General features: G+C 47.7%; 1 protein-coding gene across 4 annotated transcripts in view; it reads right to left on the bottom strand.

Moving 5' to 3' along the window:
- Positions 1-1,546: 1,546 nt before the first annotated feature.
- The window catches only part of BNIP1 (BCL2 interacting protein 1), a 33,664-nt gene continuing 15,353 nt past the window's right edge, over positions 1,547-19,857 (bottom strand). The window contains exons 5-6 of one of the 4 annotated variants that reach the window (XM_073994734.1): positions 18,941-19,059; positions 1,547-1,734 (exon numbers count right to left, since the gene is read on the bottom strand). In XM_073994734.1, coding sequence (XP_073850835.1) covers positions 1,727-1,734; positions 18,941-19,059 — 127 coding nt within the window. In that variant the 3' untranslated portion in view covers positions 1,547-1,726. Of the gene's footprint in view, positions 1,735-8,114; positions 8,296-13,888; positions 14,530-16,864; positions 17,760-18,940; positions 19,060-19,857 lie in introns of those variants that run through there. The other 3 variants (XM_073994733.1, XM_005558540.4, XM_073994732.1) reach the window with 3 other exon arrangements.

Here is a 19,857-nt window from a genome sequence, read left to right as displayed (position 1 = left end):
TTTTGTATTTTTAGTAGAGATGGGGGTTTCACCGTGTTGGCCAGGCTGGTTTCCAACTCCTGACCTCAAGTGATCTGCCCGACTCAGCCTCCCAAAGCGCTGGGATTACAGGCGTGAGCCACTGCACCTGGCCTGCTTACTTATTAATTGATTTACTTAAATGAAATAGCACATGAATCCATTATCATTGTAAAAAGTCATACATTAGGCCTGTAGAGTTATAAAGAAAATCCTCCTTCTCCCACACCCCGGCCAGCTACCGCCTCCTTAGAGACAGCACCACCAATGTTAAGTGGGTTACGTTGTCCTGTTGTCCATTTGACACATTTACACACACATACACCTATATGAAAACAGATTGCTTTGTTGTAAACGTGGATGATCTTACAGGAATGGCTTCATTCTTGAAGTCGGGTTCTGGCGTCCTTTGTTCCCAGAGCAGTGTGTCCTGGAGGGCTCATCACGGCTGCGCAGACGGTCTTCTCAGGCTTCCTCACTCTGCCTTGTACCCCACAGCATGGATGTCTCGGAAAGTACGGAGTGGGCCGGGCGTGGTGGCTCACGCCTGTAATCCCTGTACTTTGGGAGGCTGAGGTGGACAGATCACTTGAGGCTAGGAGTTTGAGACCAGACTGGCCAACATGGTGAAACCCCGTCTCCACTTTTAAAAATACAAAAATTAGCAGGGCATAGTGGCACATGCCTGTAATCCCAGCTATTTGAGAGAGTGAGGTATGAGAATCGCTTGAACCCAGGAGGCAGAGGTTGCAGTGAGCTGAAATCGCACTGCTGCACTCCAGCCTGGGTGACAGAGTGAGACCCTGTCTCAAAATAAAATAAAATAAAATAAAATAAAATAAATAAATAAAGTATGGAAGGGCTCCCCAATGTCCCCAGTTAGCAGACATCTAGACTTTGTCCAGTGTTTTGCTAGCACACTATTGCACATGCTTCTTCTGGCACACGTGCAGATATTTCTGTGGACACATGCCTAAAAGTGGAATTCTTTGTAAAAAGAATGCACATTGTGTATCTCAAACAGTTATTGCCAAACTGTCCTTCTTAGAAACGACAGCAGTTCATCCTCACCTAGAGGAGAAGGAAGGTGGTAAGTGGCACTCACCAGCTGAAGAATCACTGTGACAGCTTGCAAACATTGTTACACCAAATTCACCAGTTGAATGGGAAAGTCCCTGTGAGGAATTTGCACGTGGGTACCAGCAGACACTGAAGCTGTGCAGGAGCCTGGGCAGGAGGAGGCGGGGTGTGTGGCTGTGCCTCGAGTCTTCAGGGTCGCTGTTCATGCTCGCAGTGTTTAAACCTATCAGGCACTATCATATCCAACACCCCATGCAATGAAGTGAACATGTCTTCTTAAGAAGTAGAACAGGCCGGGCGCGGTGGCTCTCACCTGTAATCCCAGCACTTTGGGAGGCCAAGGCGGGTGGATCATGAGGTCAGGAGTTCAAGACCAGCCTAGCAAAGATGGTGAAACCCCATCTCTACTAAAACTACAAAAAAATTAGCTGGGCATGGTGACGGGCACCTGTAATCCCAGCTACTTGGGAGGCTGAGGTGGGAGAATTGCTTGAACCTGGGAGGCGAAGGTTGCAGTGAGCCAAGATCACACTATTGCACTCCAGCCTGGGACAAAAGAGTGAAACTCCGTCTCAAAAAAAAAAAAAAAAAAGAGATGTAGAACAGCTTCTGAAGACAGTGTATCTCCTCAGGAACCTAGGAGAGAAGTTGAAAGTGACAAATAATAATAAATCAATACCAAACAAATATGGAAGAAAAATGTCATTTCTACTTATGACTATATGATATTAATTTTTGTTTGTTTTCATTTTTGTAAAGATGGAGTCTTGCAATGTTTCCCAGGCTGCTGTCAAACTCCTGGGCTCAAGCAATCCTCCCATCTCAGCCTCCCAAAGTGCTGAGACTATAGATAGGTGTGAGCCACCATGCCCGGGCAATACTGTATATTATTTTTACTGAACACAAACATACCACTTTATACATGAAACAGTTGTTCAAATGATTTATATTTTGTGGAAGTTTTTGATGAGTTGTGCATCTAGATGTTTAAGACTGCATAGTCATATTTGGGGGAAATGGGTTGGAATTTTTGGATGAAGAGGACACTTATTTAAAACCCATTTAAATAAAGGATGGTATAGCCTCTGGCTCTCAGAAAATTCAGTATCCTGCAAGTTTCAGGATTTGGATAAGGAGGGATGCTTGTTCCCATTTACCCACACCTTTGGCAACACCGAATAATTCTCAGTCATTTTCATCGTTGCCACTCCGGTGGGCAAGAACTGCCCTCTCATTGTTTCAGCCTCCCGTCGGGGATTTTGAGGTGCTGTAGGGCATCCTTTCATCCCTCATTGACTGTTTCTATTTCCTGACTCCCAACAGCTGAGTGCCTTTGAGGCTTCCCAGTCAACAGATCATCCTGCCTTGAACAGACTGAGACCAGCTTCTGGTCTGTGCCCTGACTCCCAGTAATCCCTGCCCACCAGGGCTTCCCAGGCCTCAACAGCCTCTCTGACAAGCACCTTGCAGAACTCGCCAAGGGCACAGAAGCCCATTAAGACAGGGGTCCCCAACCCCGACCTCGAATCAGTACCAATTCATGGCCTGTTAGGAACTGGGTGGCCCAGCAGGAGGTGAGCCATCAGCGAGCACTACCGCCTGAGCTCTACCCCCTGTCAGATCAGCGGCGGCATTAGATTCTCATAGGAGCGAGAACCCTATTGTGAACCGCACATGCAAGGGATCTAGGCTGTATGCTCTTTATGATGCCTAACGTCACATCCCAAAACCATCCCCACCCCCACCTCTGTCCACGGAAAAATTGTCTGCCAAAATGGTTGGGGACCACTGCATTAAGAGAAGCAGGCTGGTCTGAGCATCCTCTGGAAGAAGAGTCTAGCACAGAGGGTGACAGTTAAAAAGCACAGAATCATTGAGGCGATGAAAATGTTGACTGTGGTGATGGTTGCCAACTCTGTGAATATACTAAAAACCATTGAATCGAACACCTTACATGGGTGAATTGTATGGTATGTGAATTTTATCTCCATAAAGCTGTCAATAAGAAAAAGGAAATGTGAAACCCAAGATTGCAATGCTTTTTGTTTTTTTTTTTTGGAGACAGAGTCTCCCTGTCACCCAGGCTGGAGTGCAGCGGCATGATCTTGGCTCACTACAACCGCTGCCTCCCAGATTCAAGCAATTCTCCTGCCTCAGCCTCCCAAGTAGCTGGGATTACAGACGCACGTCACCATACCTGGCTAATTTTTTTTGTAGCTTAGTAGAGACGGGGTTTCACCATGTTGCCCAGGCTGGTCTCGAACTCCTGAGCTCAGGCAATCTGCCCACCTAGGCCTCCCAAAGTGCTAGGATTACAAGCGTGAGCCACCATGCCTGGCCGCATGCAAAATGCTTCTTTGATTACAACCCCACCTTCTCTTTCCACCACCGTGTGCAGCATCTCCAGAGTGTTTGCACAAACCATGAGATGCTGACCATGGACCACCAAGATGATTGACTGGATGTTGAATGTGCACAGTCTCCATCTTCCAACAGTTAGCAAAGAGCCTGAAATAATCTAGGCTGGGAAAAAAAGTGTGTATATATAAAGATAGTAACGGAGCATTATTAAAGCAGCAGGAAAAAAGTTAACTGAAACACCCTTTGAACTACAGCATTGGTGAAATGTATCATGGAGTACGACAGAATCATTAAAAAATGATGTTGTATTAGAAAAAATCTAAGTATCTGTGTGAGTCCGTTTGCATTACTATAAAGGAACACGCGAGACTGGGTACTTTACAGAGAAAAGAGTTTTATTTGGCTCACAGTTCGACCTGCTGTACAGGAAGCATGGAGCAGGCATTGCTTCTGATGAGGCCCCAGGAAGCTTCCACTTATAACAAAAGGTGAAGGGGAAACAGGTGTATCACACGGCAAGGAGGGGGCGGGGGAGTGGGTTCCAGATACCTTTTTTTTTTTTTTGAGGCAGAGTCTTGCTCTGTCACCCAGGCCGAAGTGCAGTGGTGTGATCTCAGCTCACTGCAACTTCCGCCTCCCGGGTTCAATCGATTCTTGTGCCTCAGCCTCCCAAGTAGCTGGGATTACAGGTGCGCACCACCACACCCAGCTAATTTCTGTATTTTTAGCAGAGACAGAGTTTCACCATGTTGGCCAGGCTGGTCTTGAACTCCTGCCCTCAGGGGATCTCCCTGCCTTGGCCTCCCAAAGTGCTGGGATTACAGGCATGAGCCACTGCACCTGGCGTCTCTTTTTAAACAGATCTCTCTTGAACTCATCACCACAGGGAAGGCACCAAGCCATTCATGAAGGAATCTGCCCGCATGACCCAAACACCTCCCACTAGGTCTCACCTCCAACACAGGAGATCACATTTCAACATGCGATTTGGAGGGGATGCACGGCCAAACCGTATCAGTGTCCATCAATAGAGAACAGAGTAAATTATTATTATTATTATTATTTTGAGATGGAGATGCGCTCTTGTTGCCCAGGCTGGAGTGCAATGGCATGATCTTGGCTCACTGCAACCTCCGCCTCCCAGGTTCAAGCAATTCTCCTGCCTCAGCCTCCCCAAGTAGCTGAGATTACAGGCGCCTGCCACCACGCCCAGCTAATTTCGTATTTTTAATAGAGACGGGGTTTCACCATGTTAGTCAGGATGGTCTCAAACTCCTGACCTCAGGTGATCTACCTGCCTTGGCCTCCCAAAGTGCTGGGATTATAGGCGTGAGCCACCACGCCTGGCCTACAGAGTAAATTATTTACAATGTGTCTCAGTGGGACACCATGCAGGCGTTTGAAAGAATGTGGCAGCTCTGGCTGGGTGAGGTGGCTCACGCCTGTAATCCCAGCACTTTGGGAGGCAGGCGGATCACGAGGTCAGGAGATCAAGACCATCCTGGCTAACACGGTGAAACCTCATCTCTACTTAAAAAAAAAAAAAAAAAAAAAAAACAGCTGGGCTTGGTAGTGGGCGCCTGTAATCCCAGCTACTCGGGAGGCTGAGGCAGGAAAATGGCGTGAACCCGGGAGGCAGAGGTTGCAGTGAGTCAAGATCACACCACTGCACTCCAGCCTGGGTGACAGACCAAGATTCTGTCTCAAAAAAAAAATAAAACAGAACGTGGCAGCTCTGTGGAAACTGAAACGGAGGATCACCAAGATACACTGATGACAGTGCAAGACTGTGTGCACGGCAATCTTCCATTTGGATAATTTTATGTTCACACATGTATACACATATATACACATAAACTCACAGATACTTGAATACAGGGGCAAAGTACTTAACAATTGGTAGAGAAGGTGCCACCTGTCAGCAGAGAGGCTGGCAGGTGTGCTGCATCGCTGCATCCCACCCAAAGGCTAAGCCTGAGCCTGCTTTTGTGGATATAAAAGAACATGTTTGGAAGGAGATATAAGAAGCTCATGGCCGTGCTTGTGTATTAATTATAAAGCTTTTGATGGAAAAGGAGATAAGCTAACCCAACTAATACTCAACTCTTACAACTCAACAAGAAGAAACCAACTAACCTAATTAAAAAATGCTCAAAATATTTGAAAAGGGCTGGGTGCATTGGCTCACGCCTGTAATCCCAGCACTTTGACAGGCCAAGGCAGGTGGATCACTTGAGACCAGGAGTTCAAGACCAGCCTGGCCAACATGGCAAAACCTCTTCTCTACTGAAAATACAAAAATTAGCCCGGCATGGTGGCACACACCTGTAATACCAGCTACTCAGGAGGCTGAGGCAGGAGAGTTGCTTGAACTCGGGAGGTGGAGGTTGCAGTGAACCGAAATAGCACTGCTGCACTCCAGCCTGGGCAACAAAGCAAGACTCCATTTCAAAAAAAAAAACACTTTTTTTTTGAAAAGACATATCTTAGTCCATTCAAGCTGAGATAACAAAATACCATAAACTGGGTGGCTTGCAAACAACAGAAACAAATTTCTCACAGTCCTGGAGGCTGGGATGTCCAAGAGTAAGACACTGACAGATTCAGTGTCTGGCGAGGGCCAACTTCCTGGTTCCTAGATGACACCTTCTTGCTGTGTCCTTGCATGGTGGAAGGGGTCAGGGGTCTCTCTAGGGCCTCTTTGGGCCTCTTTTATAAGGGCACTAATCCCATTCATGAGGGCTCCACCCTCATGGCCTAATCCCACCTCCCAAAGGCCACACCTTCTACTACCCTCACCTTGGGGGTTAGGATCTCAACATATTAATTAGGACAGGGAGAGGAAATCACAAACATTCAGACCATAGCAAGACACTTCATCCAAGAAGATATGTGGCCAGTGAATAAGCACATAACATCATTATCCTTAGGAAATGCAAACTAAAGCCACAATAAACACAATAAAGACTCCAACACACCCACCAGAAGGGCTTTTTTTTTTTTTTTTTTTGAGACAGAGTCTCACTCTGTTGCCTAGGATGGAGTGCAGTGGTGTGATCTCGGCTCACTGCAACCTCTGTTTCTTGGATTCAAGCGATTCTCCTGCCTCAGCCTCCCAAGTAGCTGGGATCACAGGCGCCTGTCACCATGTCCAGCTAATTTTTGTATCTTTAGTAGAGACAGGGTTTCACCATGTTAACTAGGCTGGTCTCGAACTCCAGGCCTCAAGTGATCCGCCCGCCTCAGCCTCCCAAAGTGCTGGGATTACAGGCGTGAGCCACCGCGCCCAGCCCAGAATGGCTAAAATGTAAAAGGCTGACAATACCGGTGTTGGTAAGGACATAAAGTAACTAGAACTTTCTCACACAGTGGGACTGTAAATGATGTAACTACTCTGGGAACAGTTTGGGAGTTTCTTATAAAGTTAAACACACACTTATCATATGACTCAACCAATATGCTCCAGGTGTTTCACTGAATCCAGATGAAAGTGTAGGTCCATGCAAAGGCTTGTACATGAATGTTCATATGAGCTTTACTTGTAATAGCAAAAACCAGAAATAATCAAATGTCCATCAACAGGGGAATGAATAAACAAGCTGATACAGCCATGCAATGGAACACTACTATGCAACAAAACGGAGAGAATTATCCATACATTCAACAACACACATGAACCTCAAAATAATTATACCGAGTGAAAGAAGCCACACCCCCAAAACTGGTGCATCCTGTGTGATCCATTTATAGTAAATGATCAAATGTAAACTAGTCTAGGGTGTTAGAAAGCAGGTCCGGGAGATCTGGAGACAGTGTGGGAATGGGTGGGGGACAGTGAGGACACACAGGTTCCAAAGGGTCCCGGAACCACTCTGGGGGATATGGAATAGGCTCGTTATCTTGACTGTGGTTTACATATTCTAAAACCCACCAAATTGTACGGTTTATGTAAAGTTTATTACATAAAAATTCTAGGTGGAGGCCAGTGGATTGCTTGAGCTTTGGAGTTCAAGACCAGCCTAGGCAACATGGTGAAACTGTCTCTACAAAAAATCAGAATTAGCTGGGTATGGTGGCTCTCGTCTGTAGTCCCAGCTACTTGGCAGGCTGAGCCTGGAGCATCGCTTGAGCCCAGGAGACGAAGTTATGATCACACCAAAGGTGGAGAAGAGGGAGAAAAGAAGAAAAAGACACATAATCCACTCCCAACTGTTAATGGCAATTCTCCCTACATGGGATTATGACTTTTTTTTTCCCTCTCTCTCTCTCTCTGTCGCCCAGGCTGGAGTGCAGTGGTGCAATCTTGGCTCGCTGCAACCTCTGCCTCCTGGGTTCAAGCGATTCTCCCATCTCAACCTCCTGAGTAGCTGGGATTACAGGCACACACCATCACACACAGCTAATTTTTGTATTTTTAGTAGAGACAGGGTTTCACCATGTTGGCCAGGCTGGTCTTGAACTCCTGACCTCAAGTGATCTGCCTGCCCCGGCCTCCCAAAGTGCTGGAATTATAGGCATGAGCCACCGCGCCTGGCCGCACTATGACTCCATATTATCTTTTGGGGGAGAAATTTGTTTTGGTTAGATATATTTCCTAGTTTTCCCACAATTAATATATATTGCTTTTGTAAACCAAAAGGTATCTGAAACAGGTCTCAATCAATTTCAAGGTTTATTTTGTCAAAGTTAAGGACATACCTGGAAGATAAAAACACAGAATCACAGAAACAGTCCGTGGTCTGTGCCTTTCTCCGAGGATGATTTTGAGGCCTTCAATATTTAAAGAGGAAAAGCTGGCTGGAAGGGAAAGCGGGAGGGTGTATGGTCATCCACAGGCTGCAAGGGAGGAGGAGCAGGTAGGGGGATGGTCAATTATGAATTCTCTGGTGCTCAGTAAATTAGCACTTTACATAAGGTAAGGTGAACATAGGGTAGCCACCGGTGGAGATATTTAACCTTTTATCTGTAGCTATCTGCTTAGGAACCAAAGGAAAGGCAATTTCTTGTGTGACTCAGCTTTCAGCTTAATTTTTTTTCTTTAGGCATAGTGAATTGGAATTCACTATGGGGTCTCAATACACCCTCTTGTGTGTCTGTCTGACTTCAGGTCAATCTCTGACAAGCTGTTGGCTCTGCAAGGCAGGTGGGATCTTACTCTTCTGTCCACAGGATGCAGCAGAGGGTAGCTTTAGTACACACTCAATAAGATATGGGAACGGATGGGAGGATGAGGTCCCTCAGGATGGCAGCAGGAGTTTGCAGAGTCTGACAGCTCACACCCTCTTGGTCCTCTAACCCATTGCTTCTGAAGCCTGTTCAGGTGGCAGTGGAGATACCACGGAAAAGCTATCTCTTGCAAACCAAGAATGACTTTCTTAAAAATTATGAAATTTCTGCCAGGAGCACTCTTGTTCTTCATACCAGTCAGGGTATCGGACTAAAACGGATTCATCCATCATATTCTCCTTCCATCCATATGATTCATCCATCCATATGCTCCTTCTTCCATCATATTCATTTGGTATTCTATGGATTCATTTTTTCTAGGGGTACTCTTTGCCAGCAAACAAGATTGCAGGGGAGGAAGGGGAAGAGCAAAAATTTAAGAATAAGAAAAAGAGAACATTGCACATTAAGCTAATTCTGCCCATCTTTTTTTCCATGGATCGGGAAAGACGGCCAATCTGCCCGGGCCTGCTCTGCCCCTCTCAGTCCTTTGCCATTTGGGAAACTCTGCACCGTCCCTGGGTCCTGATTTCTTGCTTACCCCCGCATCCTCTTCTTCTTTGCCTAAGCGCTGTTTTCCTAAAGTCAAGCCCCAGACAGAAAGGGGTACGAGACCGCTTCGTTTGGGAGAGAATGTGGCAGCCGCCAGGGTCACTGTGTGAGGGGCACTGCGGGAGCTCCTGGCATGTGTCTTGCCCTTTGATCATCCCAGCACCACTAAGAGGTCAGAACTATTGCGGAGGAGGTGATCCATTGCTGAAGGCATATGGCCAGGAAGAGTACAACCAGAATCCAGGTCTCTGCCACCAAAGGTCACACTTGACTGAGGCACTGTGGCCCATTAAAGATGCAAGTTGACCAACACTATGAGCCCTGAGGCTTCTGGTGTGTAGCAGCCTGGGCCTGCTGTTGGGGACTGAAGGGACATTGGGGTGATAACACGCATCCCTCCCCTCACCCCCAGGCTGAGCCTTTCATTCCTGACCACAGGGCTGAGACTCCTGTCTGCTATCTCTTAGATTAGCCCACAGCTATTTTTATTCTGCTCTTGCTTAGGGAATAAACACAGCTAGGGGAAGCCCTCCAGCAGGGCCCCAGGGAAGACCACCATTAGCCAAGGAAGAACACAGAACTCGCCTCACTCTCTCTTTTCAGCCACCTACATACACTAACACAATGTATTGATGCCTTCTTTTCAGAAGAAGGTTGATGTGAATCTGTCCAAAGAAAGCGAATGCTCATCTCCTAGTTTGGTGGGAAAGAGGTTTCAAGGAGATGAGCAGGACGAAGGGAACAGGGACCAAGAAGGGGAAACTAGGAGGCAGGCCAGGGAAGCCCGGGAAGGCCCAGGCCGTGGGGTGGGGAGCGGTGAGGAACGTGGGGCGGATGAGGAGCAGCAGCCATGGGGCAGTGGAGCTGATCAGGGTCTGGAGCTCGCCTGGGAGGGCTACACTGCACATTCGACTTTTGAATTATGGCTGAGCATCCTGTAGATATGGTCAATGGGTAGGGACATGGATGACCTTGCCCTTGATACAAAGAGAACAAGATCTGAGGCATTTAAGCCTGAATAGGAGGGCAGTTGCCAGAGAGGTAAGAGGGAAGCCAAGAGAGTGTGGCACCACATAGCTGGGGAGCTTTCTGGAGGAACCGATGCCCAACAGGGCCAACAACTGTGAGAGGTAAGAAAAGGGTGGGTAGGGGCGGGAGATGGCCTCCAGGTTGGAGGTCATCCTGAGGTCACTGAGCCCCTACACTCAGCTCTTGCCACGCAGCCTTGCTTGACTTTCTCAGATGTGCCAGTGTGGCCCTGCCCAGCCTTTGCTCTAGCTGCTCCCTCTGTGAGGAACCCTCTGCTCTCAACTGTCCCCAGGACTCACCTCCCCTGCCTCAAGTCTTTGCTCAAACCCTACCCCAGTGAGACCAACCTTGACCACTCTGCTTAACACTGCAAACCTGCCCCCACCTCTCCATCCAGATCGCCATCAATCAGCTCCACTCTTCCAAACCGCTTATTTTCGGTATTGTTATCATCTGCCCACCATCCCCCATACACCAGAAGCTCCATGACGACAGACAATCTTTGTTTTGTTCACTGTGTAGCTCTAACACAAGTGCCTGGTACATAGTAGGTGCTAAGTAAATACTTTTTGAATGAAAGATCTCTTGATGGCTGCTCCATACCTTTAACTCCTTGACTGTCAGCTCATCAAAACGTCACAGCTGAGCTGGGCACAGTGGCTCACGCCTGTAATCCCAGTACTTTAGGAGGCTGAGGCAGAAGGATTGCTTGAGCCCAGGAGTTTGAAACCAGCCTGGGCAACAAAGTGAGACTTCATCTCTACAAAAAATAAACAAAACTTAGCCAGGTGTGGTGGTGCACACCTGTAGTCCCAGCTACTCAGGAGGCTGGCTGAGGTGGGAGGATCTCTTGAGCCTGGAAGACAGAGGTTGCAGTGAGCTGTTATCGCACCACTGCACTCCAGCCTGGGCAAAAGAGCGAGACCCTGACTCAAAAAAAAAAAAAAAAAAAAAATGGAGCATCTGAGCTTGCATTACTGTTTAACAGTGAAAATTAAGGCCACTTAGGAAACATATTCCAAAAACAAAATACAGGTAAGTTTCATACATTTATGTTTTAAAAAATCTGACCAGGCGCGGTGGCTCACGCCTGTAATCCCAGCACTTTGGGAGGCCAAGACAGGCGGATCACGAGGTCAGGAGTTCAAGACCAGCCTGGCCAAAATGGTAAAACCCAGTGTCTACTAAAAATACAAAAAAAAAAAATTAGCCAGGCGTGGTGGTTGGTGCCTGTAATCCCAGCTACTCGGGAGGCTGAGGCAGAGAACTGCTTGAACCCAGGAGGCGGAGGTTGCAGTGAGCTGAGATAGTGCCACAGAACTCCAGCCTGGGTGACAGACTGAGACTCCGTCTCAAAAAAAAAAAAAAATTTGATACCTACATATATATACTGCATATACATATGCAGTACATATATACATATACATGCAGTGCATATATATCCATAAGAACATTTCAAATGGATCGATGAAGATTACCACACTCACTGCAAAACGGTAGAGCAAATGTGGACACTGCCCTCTCATGGTTGAGCACGGAGAGGGCCGCGCTCTGCTTTGGGGAAGGATTAACCCTGGTGGCTGATGGAGGTTGCAAGATGTTGTTATCAATGACATTTCAAAATGGGTCACATTTGACTCTATTTTCAGAAGGAGGCAAGTAAAAGAGGAATACAGTGTCAAAGGGAGCATTTTCAGGCCATATAGAGCCCACGCAATTCCATATTGTGAGGAGGATGTTGACAATTGGTGGGAAGCAGTAAGGAAAAATGTTAAGACAAGAAAATCCTAACTTGATAACATCCATCTGCTGCACTTACAGCTGGAATCTGAGTGGGAATTTCCCATCTGTGCTTTATTCTCAGCTTTAATTTGACTATAAATAAGACACATGTGTGCACAATCTGCAGTGAATGTCTTTTGGGGCCAGGAATTGTTTAAGGATGATATACAGCCTACAAAATATCTGTGCTTGCGTGTGTGTGTGTGTGTGTGTGTATTTAGAATCCACTCATGAAGCTAGTCTGAGATGTGCAGCTAGGTTTTTGTAACTTGGTGCCATGATGATCTGCCACTTTATAACTGAGGCCATAACTCTTGACATCCTCTGCTCAAACACCTCTAACAGAATGCTGGTGCCTGGCCCAGCTTTTCCTGAAGCACCTCTGCTGTCAGCTGCAGAAAATCTCAGTGCCCAGGGCCCTGGGGGTGGCAGCATTTGGAAACGCCATGGCAGGCCTGGTCTGAAGACAGCTAGCTACACTTGCTGCTTTATATTCTCTTTGCATTCTCAAGTTGACTCTATGAGGACCCATATGGACTATCTCCTCCATTTTACAGATGGGAAAACTGAGGTTTAGCAACATATGGTAACTTGCCAATGGTCCTGCGGTCCATTAGCAGTGGAGCCAAATCTCAAAACCAAGTGTTTGAGCCAAAGGTCAAAGTCCATGTTATTTCCACTTTCCCTTCAGCCTCCACACTGCCCCTCCCAAGTCCTCTGGGGCTATAAATAGTGGGGGAGGCTGGGATTTCAAGCTTGAGGTCAGCCAGGCCTGTAGCACAAAAGACACAGCACCTCTAGGGCTGGCCTAGCCTGGGCCCTCTCCCTCTGGCCTGGAAAGAACTCGGGCTCACAGTCTCAGCTTCTCACTAGCTTCTCCCTCCTTGGTTATACTTAGCTCTGGAGGAGAGAAAGGCATGTGCCAGCCCGAATCACTGCACACCCCCAGGCCTGGCCAGGCTGCTGTGGTAGAGAAAGGCATCTCTCAACCTTTTCAGATGTTGGTATGAGCCACTTCCAACAAGGGCTGTTTTCTGTTCTGTTTCTGTTTTTTGTTGTTGTTGTTGTTGTTGTTGTTGTTTTAATACAGACAGGGTCTTGCTATGTTGCCCAGCTGGTCTTGAACTCCTAGGCTCAAGTGATCATCCTGCCTCAGCCTCCCAAAATGCTGGGATTAGAGGTATCACTCACCACACCTGGTTGAACAGGGGCTGTTGGACCCTCCTTCCTGATAGTCTGGAAGATTTTATTTCTGTGCCTCCTTCTGTTCCTCCTTGAGGGAGGAACCACGTCTGGTTTACCAATGTATTTGTAATGTTCAGCAGTGTCTGTAACACCCTGTGTGTGGCAGCTATTTAATAGTTCCTTGTTGTTGGGTGGCGACAGAAAGAAAATAATAATGATAATTCTTTGTTGAATGAATGAATAAATAATCTAAGTTCATGTCCTAGAAATCCAGACATCAAGAAAAGAGGGCCGGGCTTGGTGGCTCACACCTGTAATCCCAGCACTTTGGGAGGCCAAGACGGGTGGATCACCTGAGGTCAGGTGTTTGAGATCAGCCTGGCCAACATGGAGAAACCCTATCTCTACTATAAAAATACAAAAATTAGCAGGGTGTGGTGGTGCATGCCTGTAATCCCAGCTACTTGGGGGGCTGAGGCAAGAGAATCTCTTGAACCCAGGAGGCAGAGACTGCAGTGACCCAAGATTGCACCATTGCACTCCTTCCTGGGCAACAGAGTAAGTCTCCATCTCAAAAAAAAAAAAAAAAAAAAGAAAAGAAAAAAGGAAAGAGGAACACACATTCTCAGAGGGCTACCTTACAAAATCCAATACATTTTATTCTATTAAATAAAATCAAGTTTATTCAAGGAATGACCAGGAGTTTTCATCACCTTTCTTCCTACCTCTTCTCTCTTCACTCCACCAGATCTGGCATTTAAGGGCACGGTGGGAGAGGGAGATAGGAGAGGCATCGGGTCCTGGAGGCTGGACTTTAAGTGCCCCACAGAGTGGCCGCAGCCTCCCATAGTGCACGATGAGGGAAGGAGGCAGTTCCTATGTCCCCAGGGCGGCATCCCAATGACAGGCCTCCCTCCCATGGTTCTGTTCACCCTTTACAAGCCAGCCACTTGCAGAAAAGTGGGGCACTATGTTCCATCCAACCTGCAGGCAAGTGGCACAAATGGAGGGGTGTGTGGCTCAGCTTGGCAGCCTAGAGCTCAGGAACCAGGATCCTGAAACAGGAGCTGAAAGGGCCAGAACTGGCACCTTTGGGATCTCACAAAAACGGAAAGAGCCGCTTTTTCACGATATAGAGGACCGTAGCAAGAAACAGAGCCAGCGCAAGGAAGATGAGAAGCTTGTCCGTCAGCTCCCGGCGATTGTATTTTGTGATAAGCTTCCGGCCCAGCTGGATGGTCCCTGACATGGACTTAAATTCTTCATTTGCATCCAGGATTGTTCGTGAAGAAGTGACTGAAACAAGAGAGGAAGGAGGCCTAACTCAGAGAGACTGCAGCTCAAGATCCAAAGACCTCACCCTGCTGGCTGGGACGCTGACAAAAACCAGCATTCTCGAGCGAGTTCCTCTGAGCTGGAATCAAAGCATGTGGAGACCAGCCAAGGAGCGGACAAGGAAAGGCTCCTCCCCAGGTCCCATCAGCTCGAGCGAGTGAGGCGGTTTGTTTGGGAGTCCTCGAACGTGAATGTCACCAGGGAGAAGGGCAGAAGAGGCTTGCTCCCCCAGCCACCTCCTCAGCTCTCTGAAGCAGATGGATGCTGTTCAGGGGAACCACCAGCCATAAAACCAACCCGAGGATCTTGGGCGGGCACTGTGAGGTCTGTGTTGGGGCAGCAGCCGAACGCACCAGAACCTTCCACCTGTGAGGTATGGCCTCTAGGACATCTGCTGGCCAGACTGGCTCTTTGCAGGATCTCAAAAGGGCAAGGGTGTGCCAGGCTCTGCCTTAAGCCCTCACACATACCAGTCCCTCAGTCCAGGGACACTGGCTGTAGCTTTAAGAAGGTGACACCTAAGAAGAGGCCAATATCCCTTAAGGGATCATTGTGCCCAGAGTCAGATGTATTTCTGAATATGGGTATCTGGGCATGACGCTGAGGGTAGAAGGTGTACCTGGCGAGATTCTCTCACAAAACAGAGTGAGGCATCATCAGAACAGCCACTGAATAGAATACGTTGAGCGAAAAGGGAAAGTGTAAAGGAACACCTGTGAAATGTTTCCATTTAGGTAAGAAACAGGGAGATAAAATAGTATTTCATTTGCTTAAGTTACAAAAGCTTGGAGGATCACAAGATATTTTTTTAAAAAGACACTGGTAACACTGGTTGCCTCTGGGAAGTGGACCAGAGGGCTGGCAGGTAGGGGTCAGCTGGAGGTCAGAGCAGACAGTGACCTTTTCTCTGTCCCTTTTGTACTGCCCAGAGCTGTGCTGGCCAATATGGCAGCCCCTAGACATGCAAGGCTGCTGTGCATAGAAAAACGTGGCTAATCCAAATGGAGATGTCAGTGAGCGTCAAATCCACAAAATGTTTTTTTGTTTGTTTGTTTGTTTTTTGAGACGGAGTCTCGCTGTGTCTCCCAGGCTGGAGTGCAGTGGCGTGATCTCGGCTCACTGCAAGCTCCGCCTCCCGGGTTCACGCCATTCTCCCGCCTCAGCCTCCCAAGTAGCTGAGAGTAGCTGAAACAAAGTAGCTGAAAACAAGTAGCTGAAACAAACCGCGCCCGGCCTGTTTGTTTGTTTTTGAGATGCAGTCTCACTCTGTCATCCAGGCTGGAGTGTAGTGGCATGATCTTGGTTCATCACAACCTCCACCTCCCGGGTTCAAATGATTCTCCTGCCTCAGCCTCCCGAGTAGCTGGGATTACAGGCATGCACCACACGCCTAGCTAATTTTCTTCCTGTATTTTTAGTAGAGACGGGGTTTCACCATGTTGGCCAGGCTGGTCTCAAACTCCTGACCTCAGGTGATCCACCCGCCTCAGCCTCCCAAAGTGCTGTGATTACAGGTGTGAGCCACTGTGCCTTGCCAAAATCCACACAATGTTTCAAAGACTTAATATGAGAAAAAGGGCCGGGTGCAGTGGCTCATGCCTGTAATCCCAGCACTTTGGGAGACTGAGGCAGGCAGATCACGAGGTCAGGAGATCAAGACCATCCTGGCTAACGTGGTGAAACCCCGTCTCTACTAAAAATACAAAAAATTAGCTGGGCGTGGTGGCGGGTGCCTGTAGTCCCAGCTACTCGGGAGGCTGAGGCAGGAGAATGGCGTGAACCTGGGAGGCGGAGCTTGCAGTGAGCCGAGATGGCGCCACTGCACTCCAGCCTGGGCAACAGAGCGAGACTCCTTCTCAAAAAACAAAAAAGAGAAAAAGGAATGTAAAATATCTCAATAATTTTTAATATTAGTTGTATGTTGAAATTACAATATTTTACATAATGGATTAAACTATTTTATTAAAATTAATTTCTTATGTTTCTTTTTACTTTTTAAAATGTGCCTACTAGAAAATTTAAAGTTCCATATGTGGCTCCTGTTATGTTTCTGCTGGCAGTCCTGGGCTCGAGTTTTTACCCTTCTCTATGTTGTATGTGTTACCTTTTCACAAAATTAAAAGCTAACAAGTGAATAAGATAAATTATCAGAGGAAACACAGCAGCGTTTTGAAAATGACAGATAAAAGGAGAAAAACAAACACAGAACAGGAGTCCTCCTCTGCCCGCTTTCTCCACGCCTGCCTGCTGCGATTTCAAAACCCTGAGGTCTTGCTAAGTAAAAACCTAATAGGCCTTTCTTTTTAAACTTTATTATTACGGAGAATTTCGAACCATCACAAAGCAGACAGCATGATATCATGAAATGTCATGTGTCCACCACCCATAACTAAGGACCACCAACCTCTGAAATCCTGTCCCCCTCTCCCACAACTCCCAACTCCTGCAATTGTACAGCAAATTCCAGATACCATATTCCTAATAAGCTTTTTGTTTCAAAATTATGGTCCTAGTAGGCTTTTAAATCAAGCTGAATTTGTGAGGCATAAGGAAGGGGTTAAGAACTGTATTCTTCTCTTTTCTTCAATAGCTATCGCTTCTATGAAATGGGCCCCGAGAACACAGGGACCCTCTCAACACCCCAGAAGCCACCAGCATTTGTGTCTCCTTCCCACTCTTAGCAGGGGGTATCCTGTCACCACACCACAGCATAAAAGCCCTGGACTCGGCTGGGCGCAGTGGCTCACGCCTGTAATCCCAGCACTTTGGGAGGCCCAGGCGGGCGGATCACGAGGTCAGGAGATAGAGACCGTCCCGGCTAACACGGTGAAACCCCGTCTCTACTAAAAATACAAAAAATTAGCCGGGCGTGGTGGCGGTGCCTGTAGTCCCAGCTACTCGGGAGGCTGAGGCAGGAGAATGGCAGGAACCCAGGAGGCGGAGCTTGCAGTGAGCCGAGATGGCACCACTGCACTCCAGCCTGGGCGACAGAGCGAGACTCCGTTTCAAAAAAAAAAAAAAGCCCTGGACTCAGAGGCCAAGTTGTCTCCCTGCTCCCTCTCTCTCCAAGCACACACTGAGAGGAAGCCCCTGGCTGGTTCCGAGTCCAAATGTTCAGGTAAGTTGCAAACCCAAGGAGTGACCTTGGGGTCACCTGCTTGCTTTTCTTTTGCTTCTGCCTATTTGGCACACTGAAAAAAAAAAGTGGTTCAAAATTATAATTTCTAGGGGTGATCATGGTATTGTAGTTACGGGGTTGTTTCTGCTTTTTCCCCAAAGAGTCCCTTATCTTTTAGAGAGCTGTACTGAGATATTTATGGACGATGTCTGGGATTTCCTTCAAAATAATCCAGATGGGGGACGGGCTGAGGGTAGAACTGAAATGAGACTGGCTGGGGTAATGGGCTCAGGACTCAGAGGATTCAGGACACCATGCTTTCTACTTTTGTCCATGTGTGCAATTTTCCAAAAGTGTTTCAAGGAGTAAACACCCTTTTTCTGTTGTCTTATACTGAAGGACCCTGGAGAGGGCTGATGTCCTTCTGCGTCACAGAGGAGACACTCTGGGAAAACTATTGGAGGAAGCCAGATGGCCTCAAGCAGCCTCTCCTGTAGCCTGTGATTCACATCTTTTAAAAGGAACTCATAGGAAAAATAACGCTGGGGAGTATAATTGTAAACTGAGGTCCTAGCAGTCCTACCAGCAGCCGATTCACCAAACATCTCTTGAAGCAACGATTCCCAAACTTGCCAGGCCATATGGGTCCCCAGAACCCTCACTGAAAATCAGGCTCCCAGGCCCCTTACCCAGCCCTGCCAACACCCTCTCTAGGAGAGGGGCTGGGGACCTCTGCTTTTCACATGGGCCCCTGCAAATGCTCCCCCTGAGGAAACATTGATGGGGGTGTGGGGTCTTCTAGTAAATAGAAATATGGGCCGGGCGCAGTATCTCATGCCTGTAATCCCAGCACTTTGGGAGGCTGAGGCGGGCAGATTACCTGAGGTTGGGAGTTCGAGACCAGCCTGACCAACATGGAGAAACCCTGTCTCTACTAAAAATACAGAATTAGCCGGGCGTAGTGGCGCATGCCTGTAATCCTAGCTACTCGGGAGGCTGAGGCAGGAGAATCGCTTGAACTCCAGCCTGGGCAACAAGAGAGAAACTCCATCTCAAAAAAAAAAGAGAGAAATACGAGCAGCACATCCCACTCTGGATAAGACCACGGTGTCAAGTCATCTCATGAGGGAGAAGCCACCCAAGTCAGTGAACTTCGTGTGGGCTGTGGTGGAGGAGCCCAGAGTGGAGGTGCTGGGACAAGGGCCCTAGAGCAGTGTCTCTGGGAGAAGCTTCCTGCTCCAGGCCCGGCTTTACCTAGAGACTGCATGGCCTCCTCGCTCTGCTGGACCTGCTGGGCCATCATCCTACTGATCCCCATGAGGCTCTCAGTGATGGTACTGGATGTCTGGGCCAGGCTCTCTTTGGTGGTTTTCCTAAAAGTTCAGAGGAAGAGAAAGGGGAGGAATGTCAACAAAAGCCTCCCTGCAAGAAGGCCCCATATCCAAATGAGATCTCATGTTTTACCTATCCAATTAGTATATATATTTTAAATGATCACATTCAATGCTGGAAAGGGTATGCTGAGACCCATGCCCCTGTGGACTGCTAGTAGGAACATAAACCAGTGCTGCCTTCTGTAAAGCAATTTGCCAATTTAGGAGCCTTGGTAATGTTCATTCCTTTGACTCAATCATCTCATCCCTGGAAATCCCTCCAAAGGAGACATCCAAAATGCACATAAAGCCTTATGTTCTAAGACGTACCCTGGTGTATTACTTACACTCCTGAAACATTAGAAATGCAAACACACATAGGGGATTGTATTAACATACAATCTACATACTATGTACTGTCAGAATTAGGCTTAAAAAGTTTTTTTTTAGGCCGGGCGCGGTGGCTCAAGCCTGTAATCCCAGCACTTTGGGAGGCCGAGGCGGGCGGATCACGAGGTCAGGAGATCGAGACCATCCTGGCTGACACGGTGAAACCCCGTCTCTACTAAAAAATACAAAAAACTAGCCGGGCGAGGTGGCGGGCGCCTGTAGTCCCAGCTACTGGGGAGGCTGAGGCAGGAGAATGGCGTGAACCCGGGAGGCGGAGCTTGCAGTGAGCTGAGATCCGGCCACTGCACTCCAGCCTGGGCGGCAGAGCAAGACTCCGTCTCAAAAAAAAAAAAAAAAGTTTTTTTTTAAATGAGCAACTCTTGTGCTGAAACAGCAGAATATGAATTT

The sequence above is a fragment of the Macaca fascicularis genome, chromosome 6 (assembly GCF_037993035.2).
Source record: "Macaca fascicularis isolate 582-1 chromosome 6, T2T-MFA8v1.1".
In the NCBI taxonomy this organism is placed as follows: domain Eukaryota; kingdom Metazoa; phylum Chordata; class Mammalia; order Primates; family Cercopithecidae; genus Macaca; species Macaca fascicularis.
This window is presented reverse-complemented; position numbering and strand designations above follow the sequence as displayed.